The 17,586-nt window shown below is 43.8% G+C and overlaps 1 protein-coding gene across 6 annotated transcripts in view; it reads right to left on the bottom strand.

Moving 5' to 3' along the window:
• Window positions 1–17,586, bottom strand: part of RNF24 (ring finger protein 24) — a 72,650-nt gene that overhangs the window by 7,363 nt on the left and 47,701 nt on the right. For all 6 annotated transcript variants that reach the window (XM_073342943.2, XM_073342946.2, XM_073342947.2 and 3 more), the window contains exons 3-5: window positions 14,446–14,488; window positions 10,572–10,613; window positions 2,535–2,614 (exon numbers count right to left, since the gene is read on the bottom strand). In XM_073342943.2, coding sequence (XP_073199044.1) covers window positions 2,535–2,614; window positions 10,572–10,613; window positions 14,446–14,488 — 165 coding nt within the window. The remainder of the gene's footprint in view (window positions 1–2,534; window positions 2,615–10,571; window positions 10,614–14,445; window positions 14,489–17,586) is intronic.

The raw sequence follows: 17,586 nt of genomic DNA, 5'->3' as shown, positions 1-17,586 counted from the left end.
GCAATGCTGCTTTCTTTTTAAAGAGCAAGCACCATCCAAGCAACCCCCCATCCTTACAAAAGCCCCGAAACGGTCACAGCTGGCATCCTCAACTCAAGCTCTGGCCTTCTGCCGACCCCCCAACACAGAGATGAGCTCTTCAGAGGCTGCTTTGCACGCAGCACGCTTGGAGAATTAGGCCCAGAGTGTTGCTGTGTTAGCAAAACCCTGCAGGTAGCAATCCCACCTCAGAGCAAAATATCTGGCAGATTTGAGCCCGGTCCCAGGACTTGGGTTCACACCAAAACTGCAGCATGGGAAGTACTACGTGCCGGATGTCAATTCTGACCATCTTTGGCAGGTCAACAGGGGGAAGGTAAAGAACCAGTGACATTTTCCAAAGGGAGGAGGGGTTAACTCCAGCTTCTTCACCAGTATTCTCTCCCCCCTGGGGAACAGGCTCTAGTACCCAAAGGCTGCATTTGAGCTATTGCTAAGTCACAAAGCTGCGCTCCTGCAGGGTGCAAAGCAACCTCAACTCCCACTGAAGCACGGGAGGTGCTCAGCACTTTGCAGGATTGGGTCCTAAGCTACCAGTGTCTGGCTTTTTTCTTTCAAAAGGCTTTTTGGGATGCCTTGTGCACAAGAGAGATAGTCTATTACTGATCTAGCTCCAGAAGCTCATGCAGCTCTTTCCAGTAGAGCGTGCTGCATCTCTGTACAGAGCGTGTGGAATATCTGTCGTGGAACACTATGATCTAAAGGCATGAACAGGTGCAATGCAGAAAAACACAGACATGCACAGAGGGTACATACAGGCCATTACAGCTAGAATGATTTATGGATCTGCAGATTTTTGAGGGAGTAAAGTCACAAAACCTAGTTCCACGTCCAGATCTGGGTCACTGAAAAACCACCTTTGCATGGCGGGGAAAGCATTTTTCCACTCTCTGTTTAGGTTGCATGCTTTGGGGGAGGGGGAAATTATGCATTCATACCATGGGAACACACAGCACTGCTTTAGAGCAAATCTGAGGCTGTGTCTACACTATGCACCTTACAGCTGTAAGGTACGTGGTAAGGTACGCAGTATAGCTGCTCTGTCTGCAGGAAAGAGCTCTGCTGCCAACAAAATAAAACCACCCCCAACAAGGGGCGGTAGCTTTGTCCGTGCGAAAGCGTCTCCTGCCGACAAAGTGCTGTCCACACCGGCGCTTTTTGTTGGTAAAACTTTCGTTGGTTGGGGTGTGGTTTCTTCACACCCCTGACCGACAAAAGTTTTACCAATGGAAGTGCAGCGTAGACATAGTCTAACAGTTCCTTTACGTAGCCAACAATTAGAATCACTTGGTGGACAGCAAGCTGGGGGAAGCGGAGGGAGGGGCAGAGTGGATGAGCTTTTACTGTGTGTTAGCTCAACTAAAATCCTGTTGCAGGGTGTGAAGTTCAGAACTAAACTGGAACGTTCCAGCCCAATAGCTCTAGAGTGCTGTTGGCCTCTCTCCAGCCAGGGATAGAGTGAAAGGTGACTGCAGTGGGATTTAGAGGCCAGCCATGGCCCCTCCCTCTCCCACATCGTATGCTATACAAGAACAATACGTAGCCTACAAATTAACAGGATAACTGCATTTCAGGACAAGTATTTACTTCATTGCTAGCCTTACTGCTACGACCTCGGTGCAGGTCTTCATTCGTTGCCACCCCAATCACTGTAAGCTTCCTCCACCCTGCGTTCTACTCTCTCCACTCCAGCCTGTCAGAAAGGTTACTGGCAAGATTATCTTCCTTTCAGGCCATTCTGATCACATCTCCTCTGCCACTCAAGTCCCTTCACCTCCTTCCCTCTCTCTTTACACATCCAGTTCCAGCTATTAATTCATCAGCCTCTGCACGCCTCTATTCTCACCTCCAGCTCCTCATACATCCCTTGCTACTCCTCACCCGATCTTATCTGGATTTCCATCACCCACTCCACACTTCATGGTCCACATACACTTTGAGATGCCTTGTATACCCTTTGCCAAGTACCTTTGCTCCCTTCCAAACTCTCCAGGAAGGCTCGCCTGTCCCCACCAGGCAAGCCAGCCCCACGCTGCGTGTCCTGCTTTGTTTTGAGCATTCTGCATTGCAGCGAGCTGTGCTTTTAGAATGAAGGTGCAACCTGGGCAGGTTTCACTGTGCAACATGTGGTACAGCGCCGTATACACCTCCTGGAACCCTAGACTTCCAACGCAAGTGAACGTGTGACAAGTCTCTCCATTAAAGGCAAGGCTCGTGCACAGACAACTTTTCCCACCAACTTTCAAGGCAACTGTGACTAGACTTCCAAAGCTTTAGTAAACATGGCTCAACTTAATACAGTAAACGAGGCCTTATTAAAGAGGAGTAGCATTTGTTAATCCTTTAGAACACAGCACAGGCAGATGCTCACAATATAAGCCTTTGTAATTCAGAGGCCATCAATTACTTAGTGCTGCCAGTGTTTCCAAGAGACTTGCAAGGCTTTTGTAAACATAACTTTGGTCTTTTGTACCGACTGGTAGCTCGGCACTTACTTTCTGTGGAAGGCATGTTTACATGGACAGATTCCCAACTCATCTTTGGGCTTGAATTCCTCCAAACAAACGGCACAGATCTGAAAGGTGAGAAAGCAGAGAGACAATGGAATCAGTTGATGGAAAACTTTCTGAATACATACTCTGTAGGTAAGGCTAAGTCAATGGAAACATTCCCCAAGGAACCTCTCCACCAAACTGCTCTCTTGACTAACACTGGAGTATTTTAAAGAACTCTGTTTCATCTTGTTTTGTCAGGGATGCAGATTTGTCAAATGGTCTCACTACGACTCTGCCTTGGGACAGAACACACTTCAGCGAAAATGGGTTACGTTATTCACTTGTGATCCTAACAAAAATATTGTAGGGGAAAAACATCCAGAGGCCAGAGTTACAGGCCTGGTTTACACTACATAGTGAGGTCGACATAAGCTGCCTTGCATCCATCTACGTTTGGAAGTATCTTCACTTAAATTTGGCTCCTGCTGACATAAGTGCCTCCTCTCTATGCCGATTTAGTAACACTACCTCCCCGAGCGGCATAGAGTCACACTACATGTAATTTGGTTAATGCAATGTCAGTATAGACACTGCGTAGCTTATGTTGACTGCTAAGGGCCTTCAGGAGCCATCCCACACTGACAAGACAATCGATACAAGCGCTTCTGGGGAGGACGTGCAGCACCCACACAAGGAGCCACGAGTGTACATGCACAAGTGATTTAATACCTGCAGTGGCTGTATGCCAACATAAATTAGGTCGACATAATTTTGTTGTGTAGACATGGCCACAGTGAACCTGCAGTCTTGACATTTGGACACAACTCTGACATCACTGCCTTTTTGAAGGGCTAAGCTTCTTCTCAATGTTTTTCCTCTAGTATGGGCAAACCCAGAGACAGTATAAGGGAACCGCAAGTGGTCTGTGCTGTGCAGAACCCGTCCTGTGAGGCTTATGCTGAGTAACCATGCACAACCCAATCGGAGTTTGGTATAGTCACATGTGTCAGGGTTGGGAGAGTTTAAGTGATAAGTAACCAAGGGCCTCAGTTCGTTAATCTGACACATTAATCCAAATCAAAGAGTTTAACATTCTCTGCATTTAATACAAATGACTGGGCTCTAATCACCCCAACACAACTTATCGCCTTTTATCGCTGAAGATGATCAGACAGATGGTCAGTCTACATAGACTACCCGACCGCCCTCTCCCCCACCTTGTGACATGCTCTTGGTTTAAAAAAAAAGTTCTCTTAGCACGTAAAACTCACTCCCACACAACTGTCACTAGCTCTTCATTGACACTCTTGGCTTAACTGTCAATAGCAGCCACACCTCTCTGGCAATAGGCTCCTAGATCCAGCCAACTTTCCACTGTTGACCACTGGGATATTTCAAGAGAGATAATCAGTAAGCATAGTAGAATATGCACTTGCAGAAAGGCACCAAGATACTCAGTGATCTATGGAAATGATGCCAGCAAAGCAGAAGCACTCAGGAGATTGTTAATGATCCATTTGACTTTCAGAAGTGAACAACTAAAGCTTATGCACACAAGAAACAGAGACTTCTTTCCTACTCAGTATGAAAGCCCTGTAAATGACATGTTGTCTGGCAGTAATATCCTATTTATAAAATTCATGATGTCCTTCACTCACTACAGGAGTGCTGGACAATTTGTACAGTGGGGGTGCTGAGAGCCAGTGAACCACACTGTAAACCCTGTATATAATGGAAATCATTTCAAGCCAGGGGGAGCTGCAGCACCCTCTGCACCCCTAACTCCAGCACCTATGTACCACTAACCCACTGGATTGCTGGTAAAAAAAAAAATTATTAGGTGGGGAGATATTTGTAGCTGAATTTACAGGTCAAATAGCCTGCCTTATACCTGACCTAGCCAGGGTTTGTGCTGTACAAGATACCCAGAGAATCCTTCCAAATCACCTTAATCCTGGCCCGTAAGGACTCCTGCTATTCCAACTCTTCAGCCTCTCTTATTTCAAGACTACTGTGTGGGTGCTTTTCATGGTGTGGATAGTTCTTTGTTAAGAATCACGTTCCCATCTGCACTGTGGAAACTACTCTTTTTTGGGTGGGAGGGGCTTAATATAATACATAGTTTAGTCATATAGTACGGACAGGCTGACCCGGGTTTCAACGGTCGTCCCAGACCATGCTACAACCTTGGACTGTATTGGTTTGGGAGGAGGTGAAAATACAACTCAGTCAAATTACAGTAGAATCTCAGAGTTACAAACAACTCGGTAATGGTGGTTGTTCGTAACTCCGAACAAAACATCATGGTGGTTCTTTCGAAAGTTTACAACTGAACATTGACTTAATACAGCTTTGAAACTTTACTACGCAGAAAAAAATTCTGCTTTCTCTTTATTTTTTTAGCAGTTTACGTTTAACACAGCACTGTACTGTATTTGCCTTTCGGGAGGGGAGGGTCTCTGCTGCAGCCTGATTATGTACTTCCGGTTCCAAATGAGATGTGTGTTTGACTGGTCAGTTCGTAACTCTGAGGTTCAACTGTACAATGTAAGTCCTGGGATTGCTACGCTGTAATTGGGTTTCTCAACATGAAAGCTCCTACAGTGCAGATGGCTCCCAAGTTGGACTTCCCCCCACCTCATTTCCATTAGATCTCCAGCAGGGAAAAGACTAGGGCTTTCACCACCCCGCTACTCTGCGACTACCCTTCTTTTAGATCCACTTTGACTCCTTTCCACTGGGAAAGCCCAGTCTGATTTCCTTTCTAACATTTATTCTGTGTGTTCCTCTTCCTCAGCAGTGCTCTACAGGGAGACTGCCACCATGGTTGACGTCAAACATCCATACTTTGCCTATGAGAGCGTTATTCTCTTCTACACTGGGTTGAGCTAGTTAGAAACCAGATTTAAAACCACTTCAGGCCAGCTCAGTTTTAAAACAGGGGTTGGCTAGCTAGTGTTAAGCCCAAGTTTAGAAACAGTATTTTAGGCTAAATCTTCACCATATGAAAAACTAGGAATGAGGTCCTGGTTAGGAGTAGGGGTATAGGCTAGGAGAGAGTTTCTAAGTTTGGTATAGATGCAGTCTGATCCCATCCACCCAAGATGGCTGACCAGTCATGCTAATCCAGTTCAGCAAACACAGCAGGTGGCCCAGTGCAGGTGGGGTCCTTCTCAGTTACTTGCCTTCTGTGAGGCTAATGCAGAAGTGTCTTGTAAAAGATAAAATAGAGAGACTACAAACTTAAGAGGCACATGATCTAGTGGCATAAACCTGGGAGCCAGTAACTCCTAAACTCTAATCCTGACTCAGCCACCTCGGTCACCTTGGGCAACTCACTTAACTGCTCTGCCTGAGTTCCCCCATCTGCAGAATAGGGATAATACTCATCTCCCTCACAGAGTGTTATGAAGGCTAGTGAAAATCTGCCCAGGGCTTTGCATATGTGAAATAGTACAGAAGTAGTATCTATAATGATCACCTCCTGGCTTTCCAAGCCCTAAATACAAAGGAACAGAATGTTAAATATCCTGAAATACAAGTAAAATGAGAGCTGATTGAAGCTCGTTAAAGGTGGCTTGTTATCGGAAGTGCTTGTATGAGGAATACATTTTGATTCCTTCCTCTGAATCGCAGGTTCCCCCTCACCCATTTTTGATGCTTCCAACTCCTTTCACCTCTGACTCTTCACTGAGATGATCCTTTCACTGGGGCTGCATCATCGATACTTGTGCTGGCAGTAGTGCAGGGCTCTTTAATGTGTGTGCTGTATTTTGATGCTGTTCTTCTCATGAAACTGGAAGCTCCCAAAAGGCTGAGCAAAGAGACCATCTGTCCCAGGGCAGCACGCTCTAAGGGCCAGAGCTGCAGGAACACAAGGAGTTCTTGACTGCTCAAGCCTTTTCCAAGGGAGTAAGATCAACTGAGTATATCCAGTCATCAGTCTCAAGTTCTCTTTACAGATCAGATCAATCCTGCAGCTCAGGCAAACTCTCACAGACTTCAGTGGAGCTTTGCCCGAGTCGAGCCCTCAGGATTGGGCCCCAGAGTGCTATCCAGACTTCTTTTCTCCAGTACCATGAACACACAGTTTGCTACATGTTAAGAGCCTGTCAAGTGGCACTACAGAAAATAGAGCAGATGTGCGGACTCAAAGAGCTTTACGGGTTCCTTTCCCTCCTGAGTGTCTGCTAGCTGTCACGAGCAGCAACTGGTGCCCCAAAGGTGAACTGGAGTCTGTTCATCTTCCTTCCTAAGCCAAGTTGCTGAAGCCCCATAATTATTTCTGCTGCTCTTCTTTGAAGTCTCTCCAGCTCGCCTACATCTTCCTGGTAAACAGGTGCCTGGAAGTGAATGCTGCACCAGGGCCTTAAGTACCGTGGACGAGAGGCACCACAGGTGGACTGAGTATTAATATCATTCCAGGTGCAGTCTCAGGTGTATCTCAGCTCCTTCAGTAAATAAACATTCCCACCGCACACCGTGAACGCTTCACAGTGGCAGGGCAGATGCTGTGAAGAGTGTACGCTGGTTAAGATAGCCACTGCTGCATCCCCAGAATACTGGACATGCCAGTACTTCTGGGAATGGTGTGGGCCCAGGTGTGATCCCATTTGTGAGACCTTGCACATATGGTATGTGCAAGGTCACACCGCATGGAGGACGCCATTTTGAAGAGCACACTGCTCCGCCTGGATCGGTGTGACCACAGAAAAAAGAGGACCGCCTGCCTTAAAACCAGGCGAAAGGCCTGCCTAACTCTGGCTGCTGGATGAAGCAGGCACACACGTATTACTGCAAGTCTAATTATCAGAGGTAGATGAGAAAATGGTGTTTCTGACGGGGAATATTTTTGAGACCGTCCAGCAAACTTCAGTAGTCCTGTGGGATATTCCTTCCCTACCCTTTGTTATCCAATTTTTGTCCCCCATGTTCCTACTTTCCAATTGTGATCAAGTTGCCCCTTAAGCTTCTCTTTGTTGAAATAAACAGATTGAGCTCCTTGAGTTTTTCACTACAAAGCATGGTTTCCAATCCATTTATCATTCTCATGGTTCTTCTTTGAGCCCTCTCCAATCTATCAACATCCTTCTTCAATTGCGTACACCAGAACAGGACACAGTATTCCAGCAGCAGTCACACCAGTGCCAAATACAATTTCAACCCATAACAATGTACACGTACATCTAGGCATCTGGTGAAGGGGGCAGGGTGGTGAGGGTTGGGAGAAGTGGTGCTAATTGGTGCATGCTCCACCACAATCCTGGAAGTTAAACACTGGAGTAAGTTGCCTAGGGAGGTTGTGAAATCTCTGTCATTGGAGATTTTTAGGAGCAAGTTAGACAAACACCTGTCAGGGACGGTCTAGATAATACTTAGTCCTGCCCTATGTTCAAGGGATTGGATCAGATGACCTCTCGAGGTCCCTTCCAGTCCTATGAGTCTAAGGACGCAGTGTTTTTGCTAAAGTAATCAGCAGCGGCATAATTCTGAATGTACCAAAGTAGACATCTTGCTGGTGTGAATGGGTGCCCTTTCTACCTTTCAAGGTATCGTTTATCTGCAGACTGAGGAAGGCAGCATTGTTACGGCTCATAGTGTGAAGGAGATCTCTGCAATCATAATGGACAGAAGCAAAGGTGGCTGGGTGTTTTTAAATTGGAATGAAGTCCCACGGAGTTTACTCAGCCCAACTCAGGTAGCAACCAGAAACGTACCTGTCTGACCCATTACCAAGTCTTGGCCAGACTGAGCCAGAAATCACCTTTATACTGTTATATTTGACAGGTTTCAGAGTAGCAGCCGTGTTAGTCTGTATCCGCAAAAAGAAAAGGAGGACTTGTGGCACCTTAGAGACTAACAAATTTATTTGAGCATAAGCTTTCGTGAGCTACAGCTCACTTCATCGGATGCATTGAGGGACCCACATTTGACTTTCTCTTTTATCTACAGTTTTCTATCATCTTACATACATTATTTCTGTCCCCATATGCTTCACCCCCACCCCCGTGTCACCCCAAACCAACCCAACATCCTGCCCAAATCTCAGTGTAGGAGCATTCCTGATCCAGCAACAGCAAATCATGTGATACAGAAGTATTTCAGAGTCAGGCTTCCAGTTGTTTCATTAACAAATTAGACTTCTAAAAAATTCTAGGACACACCATGACAATGGCATCTGTTTACATTTAGCTAGTTCGGGGACTGGGGATGTGCGTTACATAACATACATATTGTGCTCCCAGTGCCCCATGACTGCTGCAGACCCTCTGTCTGACCAACACAGTATGCTGCCTCAGGCCACGGTTGTCTGTCCATTGCAGTTACTCAACCCTCCATTATTTCTGCTTTGTTCTGGTCTCTTTTGCTGCCTCTATCCCTATTAATTCATGGCAACAACTGGAGCCAACAGAAGCAGAGAGATGGTGTGCTGTGGGGGGCTGTCCTTTCAGAAACCTGTCTTCTGCAGAGAGTCACACAAACATTTTGGCTACAGCGTTGAGTACTACGCCATGGCTGCGTTAGGGAGATGCACTTTGGCCACCCAGAAACGGAATGGAAACGAGTGTGTTTAAGTTTAAGCGGGACAAGAGCTGACAGTTTAGTCATTAGTCTGTTCTGATCACCTTCCTGTAACATTGAAACCACATTAAAAATCCAAACTGGGTTACTAAGTAACAAGGATGTGGCAACAGCTCCTCACTACTGTAAACAACCTTTCTGTTCTTAGACAGCCTGGTATTCAACTCCTTTCCCACTTACAAGTCTACAGTTAAACCCTGGCTATGCTGCAATCAGAGAGGTTGGGTGTACAGTCCCCCTTGCGCTGGGGCCTTCACTAAATCCAGAATGTTTTCCCTCATTAGTAAGATCTCCACCACTCATTTCTCTCAGCCATTTCTATCTTCCTCCTTGCCGGCTTCTATCTCACCTCTTGCCTTGCTTCATTCTTTCCAAAAAACAGCCAACAAGCCATTCAGTCATAGATGCCAACCCCCCACTCATATCATAATTTCATGGCATCAAGTTTTGTGGACAAAGCCTTCCAGACAAATTGACCTTAGATGCAAACTCTGTCCCTCCCTCCTCCAATTAAAATATTAGCATAAAAACCCATTTTTTAGTCCTGGGGGGCTTAAGTTGGGACATTGAGTTCTGCACAGGTGCCTAAATAATCATTTGGGGGCACATGATTGGTATTCTGGAATTTAAGTACCAACCAGATGTAAACCACTGTTGTTTGCTGTGTTGGTCCCAGGACAATAGAGACACAAGGTGGGTGAGGTCATATTGGCTCTAGACTGTTCTCAATGGTAGCAGATGACAGAACGAGGAGTAATGGTCTCAAGTTGCAGTGGGGGAGGTTTAGATTGGATATTAGGAAAAACTTTTTCACTAAGAGGGTGGTGAAACACTGGAATGCGTTACCTAGGGAGGTGGTAGAATCTCCTTCCTTAGAGGTTTTTAAGGTCAGGCTTGACAAAGCCCTGGCTGGGATGATTTAACTGGGAATTGGTCCTGCTTTGAGCAGGGGGTTGGACTAGATGACCTTCTGGGGTCCCTTCCAACCCTGATATTCTATGATTCTATGATTCTATATCTTTTACTGTACCAACTTCCACTGGTGAAAAAGACAAGCTTTCAAGCTTCCACAAAGGCGTACAAGACATTACCTCACCCCTGGTGTCTCTCTAATCTGATATAAATGCAGAAATGAGCACCTGTAACAACACTGATCGAGAACAATCAATTGTTCTATTTTCTCCTGACCTATTTACACCATAAATAGTAACATGGCGGACTTTTCTTTTCATTTGTTCCCTCTTAGCTGTAGATTTTTGGTTATTCTTTATTTACTTTGCCCATCTCCCTCAACCACAAGTCTGCACTAGTGAATAGAAGCCGGAATGTGTGAACTCTACACGAGTTGTATAATCATTCCAGAAAAGGAACGTGACGAACAGCTGACTCCTGAACTGCAGAAAGAGGCCTTGCTCTGTAGGCGTAACTCATTGCAGCCCAACAATACTTGCTTACCTCATGCAGATTAAGCTCTTTTACTTTTTCCTTTAGAATAACCTGCAAGACAGAGAGACAGCATTAGGACCGGGACTTCTACCATTTCTGATCGCTGTACTTCAATTGTCTGGTGCCAATTACATCAATTGGGTCTTCAGAGATTTCCTTTTAAATAAATAAAGCTGATGTAAATAATTTCCTTTGTATTTAATCTTTAACGGAAGTAATTTAAAAGTGAAAATTTCTGTGCAGTATTTCCCCCACTTTAGCTATATGGATTGAATATCCCTAACAACCAGTGAGGAGGGAGGGTCCCCTGAGCCTGAACATCAACAAAGCAATTTTTAGCTTTGCAATGGGAGCCCAAGTCAGCTGACCCAGGCCTGCTGTGGGTCTTTTACTCCACTACTCTAAGTTTCTCCTGTGCTTCCCCAGGAACCTGGAGCTTCGAAGGAGGGCATTTTATATAGATATATAGATTTACAGATAGTTCATGAACGTAGATATTTTTGAACACTGATATACATGTGTAGGCAAATTATAGCTAATATTTTTAGAAGTTTAAAAACAAAAAAACCCACCAGAAACTCGACAGCCTAAATAAACCAGACATGAATATTAAACTAGTAAAAACAGTTTTCAAAATGCTCGCCAAGAACACATTTGAGAGGGAAGGCAGCTATTGTGCAGATTACAACTGCTAATCCAAAAAAGGGGATGAAATCTAGAGAACCTCCTTCTGAAATCAAGTATGCCATGTTCCCATATTTGTTTGATGAACTTCATTATTCAGATATTTCCTCCTCTTACCAATTCATCCTTTTTCCCTTGTTTTTGTTCAGAGTTCTGTGTCTCCTTTGGCTAACTAGCAGGGAGTAGGATTGTAATCAAAGGACTGTAAATTTGTAATGTTATTAATGTCAGAATGCTTGCTCAGACTACAGAATTGAAAGATAAATTACCAAAACTAAAGAACCCTGAGCCACAAGGTGGGTGAGGACCAGCTTCTATTGTTGGAAGAGATTGGGTCTGGAGAAGGTAACCAGAGTGTCACGACTAAATAGAGGCTGGGACAGATTGTTATACATGAGGGGCCAACACATGTTGCAAAAAAATATTTAAAATTAAAGAGGCAATTAACACCTCTGCAGTCGTAAGACAAAGGAGGGATATTAGGTTACAAATTGTTGCATTGAGCCATAAAATCAGTGTCTCAGATGATTTTCAGTGTCTAGCACAATTATGAATTTAAGTTCCCAGGCTCGTCTTTTGAAAGACTTTCAGGTTTCCTTTGAGGACCAGGACTGAGAGGTCAGATATGGAATGATTGCTTTGTCAAGAGTGTTTGCTCACTGGTGATAAGGAGTTTTTGTCTTTTATTATTTTTCTGTCTGAGTTCATTGAACAGCATAGTGATTGTCTGGTCTCTCCCACACAGTTGCTGTTGATGCATTTGATGCGCTGGGTGAGGTACTGCATAGGTTGTGATAGGCATGTGTAGGACCCATGGATCTTGAAAAGGTGTGTTGTGAGGGAAACTGATCATCGTAGCAGCACAGATGTGTCTGCAGGTTTTGCATCTGGTGTTCTGGCAAGGTCTGGTGCCACTTTGAGTTGGTGTGTCCTGGGGTGTGGGAAGCTTGCTTCTGAGGATGAGCTTGGCAAGGCTGGGCCGTTGTTTGAAGGCCAGAAGAGGAGGTTCAGGAAAGATTTATTTCAGAATGTGGTCGCCGTCAAGTATAGGTTGTAATTGTTTGATGATATCCCATATGGGTTCCAGGGTGGGAGTAGTAGGTGACAACTAGGGGTGTGTGGGCAGCGTGTCCCCTTCCTCCCACCCTACTGGAGCAGGTTCTCTTGCAGTATTTGGGTGGCCTGTTCCGTGATGCAATTTACTTCTCAGTCCTTGTTTGATTAAGGTGCGTATCCTGGACTTTCTCCTTGGAGCAGATTCTGTGGTATCTGAGTGCCTGTCTGTAGATAACAGATTTCCTGGTGTGTCCTGGGTCGTTATTGGATCTGTGGAGGTAAGTGTGGTGACCTCTGGGTTTCTTGTAGATAGCTGTCTGTAGGGTTCCCTTGCTTAAGCTGATTGCAGCATCGAGGAACGGGAGGCTGGTGTGGAAGTGTTCTAGAGAGTTTGGTGAACAGATGGTAGAAACCTATGAGGTAGTTTAGGTCATCTGTCCAAAGGATGAAAGTATCTTCGGGCAGGTCTACACTACAAGCTGGCATCAGCATAGCTACACTGCTGTAGCGCTTCTGGTAAAGACACTCTAAGCTGATGGAAGAGAGCTCTCCCGCCAATCTAGTGCCATCCGCTCAGGGGATTACAGTCGGTATAAATGTGTCGCTCAGGGGTGTGGATTTTTCATACCCCTGAGTGACGCAGTAGACTTGGCCTCAGGTATATCATTGGTGAGTGTTAATTTTTCCAGAAGTTCTTCCTCGGAGGAGGCCCTCCTAACCTTCCTTTGTCCCATGACTGCAGAGGTGCTGATTGCCCACTTCATTTTAAGGGGTCTCTTTCCATGTGCTTAACAATCTGTCCCACCACACAGTTAGCTGCAACACTCTGGTTACTTTTTCCAGACCTGAACAAGAGCTCTGTGAAGCTTTTCTCTTTCACCAACAGAAACTGGTCCAATAAAAAAATATTACCTCACCCACCCTATGTATGTCATATCCTGGGACCAACATAGCTAGAACACTAAAGAAAGCAGGGCGTTTAAATTTATCCTGCCACTAATTTATTAGCAATGTTTATTTTGAAGCAGACACTGATGTGTGTCTATGGGAGTGAGTGGAAGAAGTTGTTTGATCTGCCAAAAATACTTGGAAACATTCCCTACAGAGAAATCCCACTATTCCAAATTCAGTACACGGCTTTAATGCCCTCAGGATTAGTGTAATCTAACCCAGCAAGATACAGTTCATGGGAACTGAATTTAGATCCACTGGGACAGCATTTTTCTTTTATTGCTGTAGGAAAGGTATATTACTACTTATTGTAAACATGGCAAGAACTGAGAGTCATGTTGCTGGGGCACATCTATTGCCATTCAAGGCAATGGCAAAAGTCCCATTTGACTTCAATCAGGACAGGAACAGATCCAACCATAAGGAAAAGTACACTCAGGTTTTTCTGACCGCTCCAGACAGTGCAAGCTCCAGGCACAGAAAGTCAGTGCCTCAATTGGCAACTCTCCCTCCCTTCAACCAGGAAAATCCAGTCAAATACAGGATTTTAATTGATTACATTAATTGCCATCTGTGAAAGCCTTGGATGTTTTGTGAAGGAACTGAACCCTCCTTGTGTGAAGGAGGCTGAAAGTCTTGTATTTTTCCCTTTTGTTATCTAGCCTCACACAGTTTGACCCACAGCTCACTATTGGGTTTGAGCTATGATATACCAGTCAATTTCCTGCCACATGGCTGCTCCACTTATAAATACATTTTTTGAAAGTTACATTCTTATAAATCCCTGATTTTCTCTTCTCTGCTTAGTCGACTCCATCCTTTCTCCATCACTTTGAGGAAGCATCTGGTATATAGGGAGTAACATTAAGAATACAAATCCTAGATCGTTGTAGGGAACAACTGACCACATGCACGGATATAGAGTAAGGCCCTGATTCTGCAAAACACATAGATGTGTGTGACTTTAAACATGTGGATATTCCCATTGACTTCAATGGAACTACTTATGTGAGTAAAGTTAAGCACTTATGTAAGTACTTGCAGAGGTAGGCCTAAAATGGCAAGACCTCAAACTCTGGAACAGCTCAGTGGAAACCTAAAATGGTGACCATCACAAGAAATTAACAGTTCTTGCTCAGATTTATCTGTAAGAAGAGAGGGAGAAAAAATAGTTTCCTATTTAACATCTCACCTGTTTGTAGGCATAAAGCTCTTTGTGTGCCTGATGTCTGAGCCTAGAAATCGAGAAAGGAAAATATGAACAAAATAAGCCAAAATATCAGGATTAGCACGAAACCAGATAAGAGAAAAAGAAAAAAAACCCTCTCATTCCCCCCTCATATTTAATAACTTTTTTAGTTTTGAAAAATATAGGACACATAATGATGCAGTATCCAGTTCCCAGGGAGTTAGTTTAAGAGCTTTTATATCGCTCCAATTATATCTATCTCCATTCAATTGCTGAGAACCTTCTATGATTTGTCTTTTTTGAACTATGTAATTTGTTGCAAAAGCATTATCTGAGTTGTTAAATGACGCTCAACAAACTCTTAACCTGTATAAGTTACTGATAGGACAAACAACTAACATACATGTCCATTTCTCTTCCCCCCAATTACTTCTTCACTAAGATTCATATGCTGGGTTGAATGGACACTGCATCTTTTTTTGGTGATGGGAAAGTGCAGAATACTCAGGGCTCAGTGCCTGGGGAATGTAGGGGAGAAAGGCACCTCTGTTCATACTTTAAATGTGGGGAGTGGATAGAATGAAAAGAGAATTGCCCCTTTTAAATATTTACCATTCGAGCCCTACTCATTGTACTGAGTCGTTAAATTAATCTCAAATGCCAATTGTTCGCTATGCTTTTGACATGTAATATTGTTTCAAAGAAGTTTTCTAATATCCAATGTCTTATAGAGAAACATTCAAGGTAAGTCATTGCACTGGTTAAAAAGCAAAAGATAAATATCCCTTTTTAAGAGGAAAATAAATATGAGAATGATTTAAACCTGGTGTGAGATTTTGCAGCTTTCAGTGCAGTTAAGGGACATGAGGCAATTTAATAGCCAAAGAGATAATCACGGTTAAAAATTACAGGAAATTGAAACTTTAACCTGGGAATTTATTTTCATGTACTTAATTCAGCAGAAGACCAAATGATTGTGGTTACCTAACAACTGATCAACTTGTGTTATATTTAACTGTGGAGCCATAATCATATGAGCTCATTATAGGCCATGACTCCACTTTCACTTACGCTGGTGTATATGATGAGTTACTCATCTGGAATTCATGGAGTTACACTGGAGTAAAATCAATTTTAAGTGAGATCAGAATGAGGTCCATACTAAAGATTTTATGGCTGGGATGATTTAATTGGGGATGGGTCCTGCTTTTGAGCAGGGGGTTGGACTAGTTGACCTCCTGAGGTCCCTTCCAACCCTGATATTCTATGATTCTATGCAGTGAGAGGCATAAGTGTAGGGTATCCTGAGTAGTTCTTAAGGCTTTCACATTGCTAGCCAAGTACAATTTTTGTTTTCTGTATAGTTTCATTTTTGGGCATGAATCAAGAGGTGGAGACTAAGTGGATGAATCCACATTAAAAAGCTCTTGAATAGCAAGGAACTCCAAATGGGGACAAGAGATGAAGTATTTATTTATGAAAATGAATGAACGGTTAAGTCACAGATGGAAGTGTCCCATCCCATTTGCTAGGGACAAAAATGAGTGAAACAAAAAATACATTAAACACATCAGAGCCTTAATTTAGAATCAACAGAAAATGCTTAGTGTACCAACATGGTTACAAAAAGTTACAATCCACATAACTTATATGTATTTAATGTTAATCTTGTTTCACAAGCTATACATCTGTTTTTGGAAACCTCCAATGGCAGGCCTAGCCTAAAACGCCTACACTGGGGTATGGGGCTGAGAGGAAAAAGCAGCACATTTCCTAGTCTGTTAGTATTACAGCTGTGCTGGTATGGTTGATGCTCTGCCATGGTTTCCATTATAAACACGTACATTCAAAGACAGAACTAGGTATTAACAGCTACTCTAGGCTGGATTACATTGATGATTTTTAATTTAAGATTTATTAAAAATATATTTGCCAGCCTTAATAACAGCAGCGTCATTTATACAGCTCATTTGAAGATACAAAACCCTTTACAAATGTCAATTGTGCTTATAAAATCAAAAATAGCTTCTCGTTTTAAGCTTGATATTTGGTAAATCATTCATAAAACTGAAGAGGAAAGTTATGGATGTTAAAGAATTGGGCAAGGACTTTTAGAACATGGTCTGAATGTGCAAGCACAAAGGCCAGACAGATGTAAGTAATTTTTCTGAACCGTCATTCACTGCAGTCTCCAACACTGCTTGAAGACATGTAATTTACTGACCTGCAATTCTGCTTCTCTGAAAACATTCCAGTGGGATGCTCATTCCTGGGTTTCAGCTCCCTAGCATTCCACTGATGGAACTCCCCAGGCTCTCAGGGTTTTTTTGGTCCCTAAGGGCTGCACTTAACACCATGAATCAGGCTGACACGCACCAGTCCCTGAGCTTAAAGCGCTACCCTTGACATGTTCCTATCAGTTTGGAGAGTACAAGAAGAAAGTTTCCTGAGACAAACCAGTCACAAAAAAAAAAAAAAAAAAAAAAATCAAGAGGCAATCATCTCCACCTCATCCCAATCGAGATAATTTTGAAACTGTGATGAATAAGTAGCAGGAGAGAATCTATCAGAAGCTACCAACAGAGAAGCTGAATTCTAGGGCCACCATTTTCTCTTCTCTAAAGATACCATCCACTAGAATTCTCACTCAACGGATGGCCCAATAGTCAGAATAAAACTTGCAACAGGCAGCAACTAGAAGGCAAATGCCAACCAGGTGCACTGGGATTAAGAAATCTCTGTTATCATTGAGAGGTATCTCAGACAGACTGTAGGATATGCCAATAATAAGAGTCAGGGTAAAAGTGGCCAGCTCAAGGGGGATCCCCAAGGAAGCAAAAAAAAAAAAACTTTGGGGACAGGAGACCGTGGCCTTCCCTTTCTGGGGAACAAGTTCTGGAGTCCAGAGAGACCAAAACCAAGATTCCTTTCTGGAGACCAAATGCAAGCAAGAATGCTCTGTGACAGTGGGGAAAGAGGACCCCACAGCTGCCTTGCAAATGCCTTATGGAAACACTGCTTATGCAGTGGAGGCTGCCTTCTCCCAGGTCAACCTATGTTGTGAGCACCGAGACATTGGACAAGTAGAGACCAAAGCTCTCATGCAGGTGCTGAGCCTCTTCAACTGCACATGCTACAGCATCA

Source organism: Lepidochelys kempii, chromosome 4 (genome assembly GCF_965140285.1).
Source record: "Lepidochelys kempii isolate rLepKem1 chromosome 4, rLepKem1.hap1, whole genome shotgun sequence".
NCBI classification, from domain to species: domain Eukaryota; kingdom Metazoa; phylum Chordata; order Testudines; family Cheloniidae; genus Lepidochelys; species Lepidochelys kempii.
This window is presented reverse-complemented; position numbering and strand designations above follow the sequence as displayed.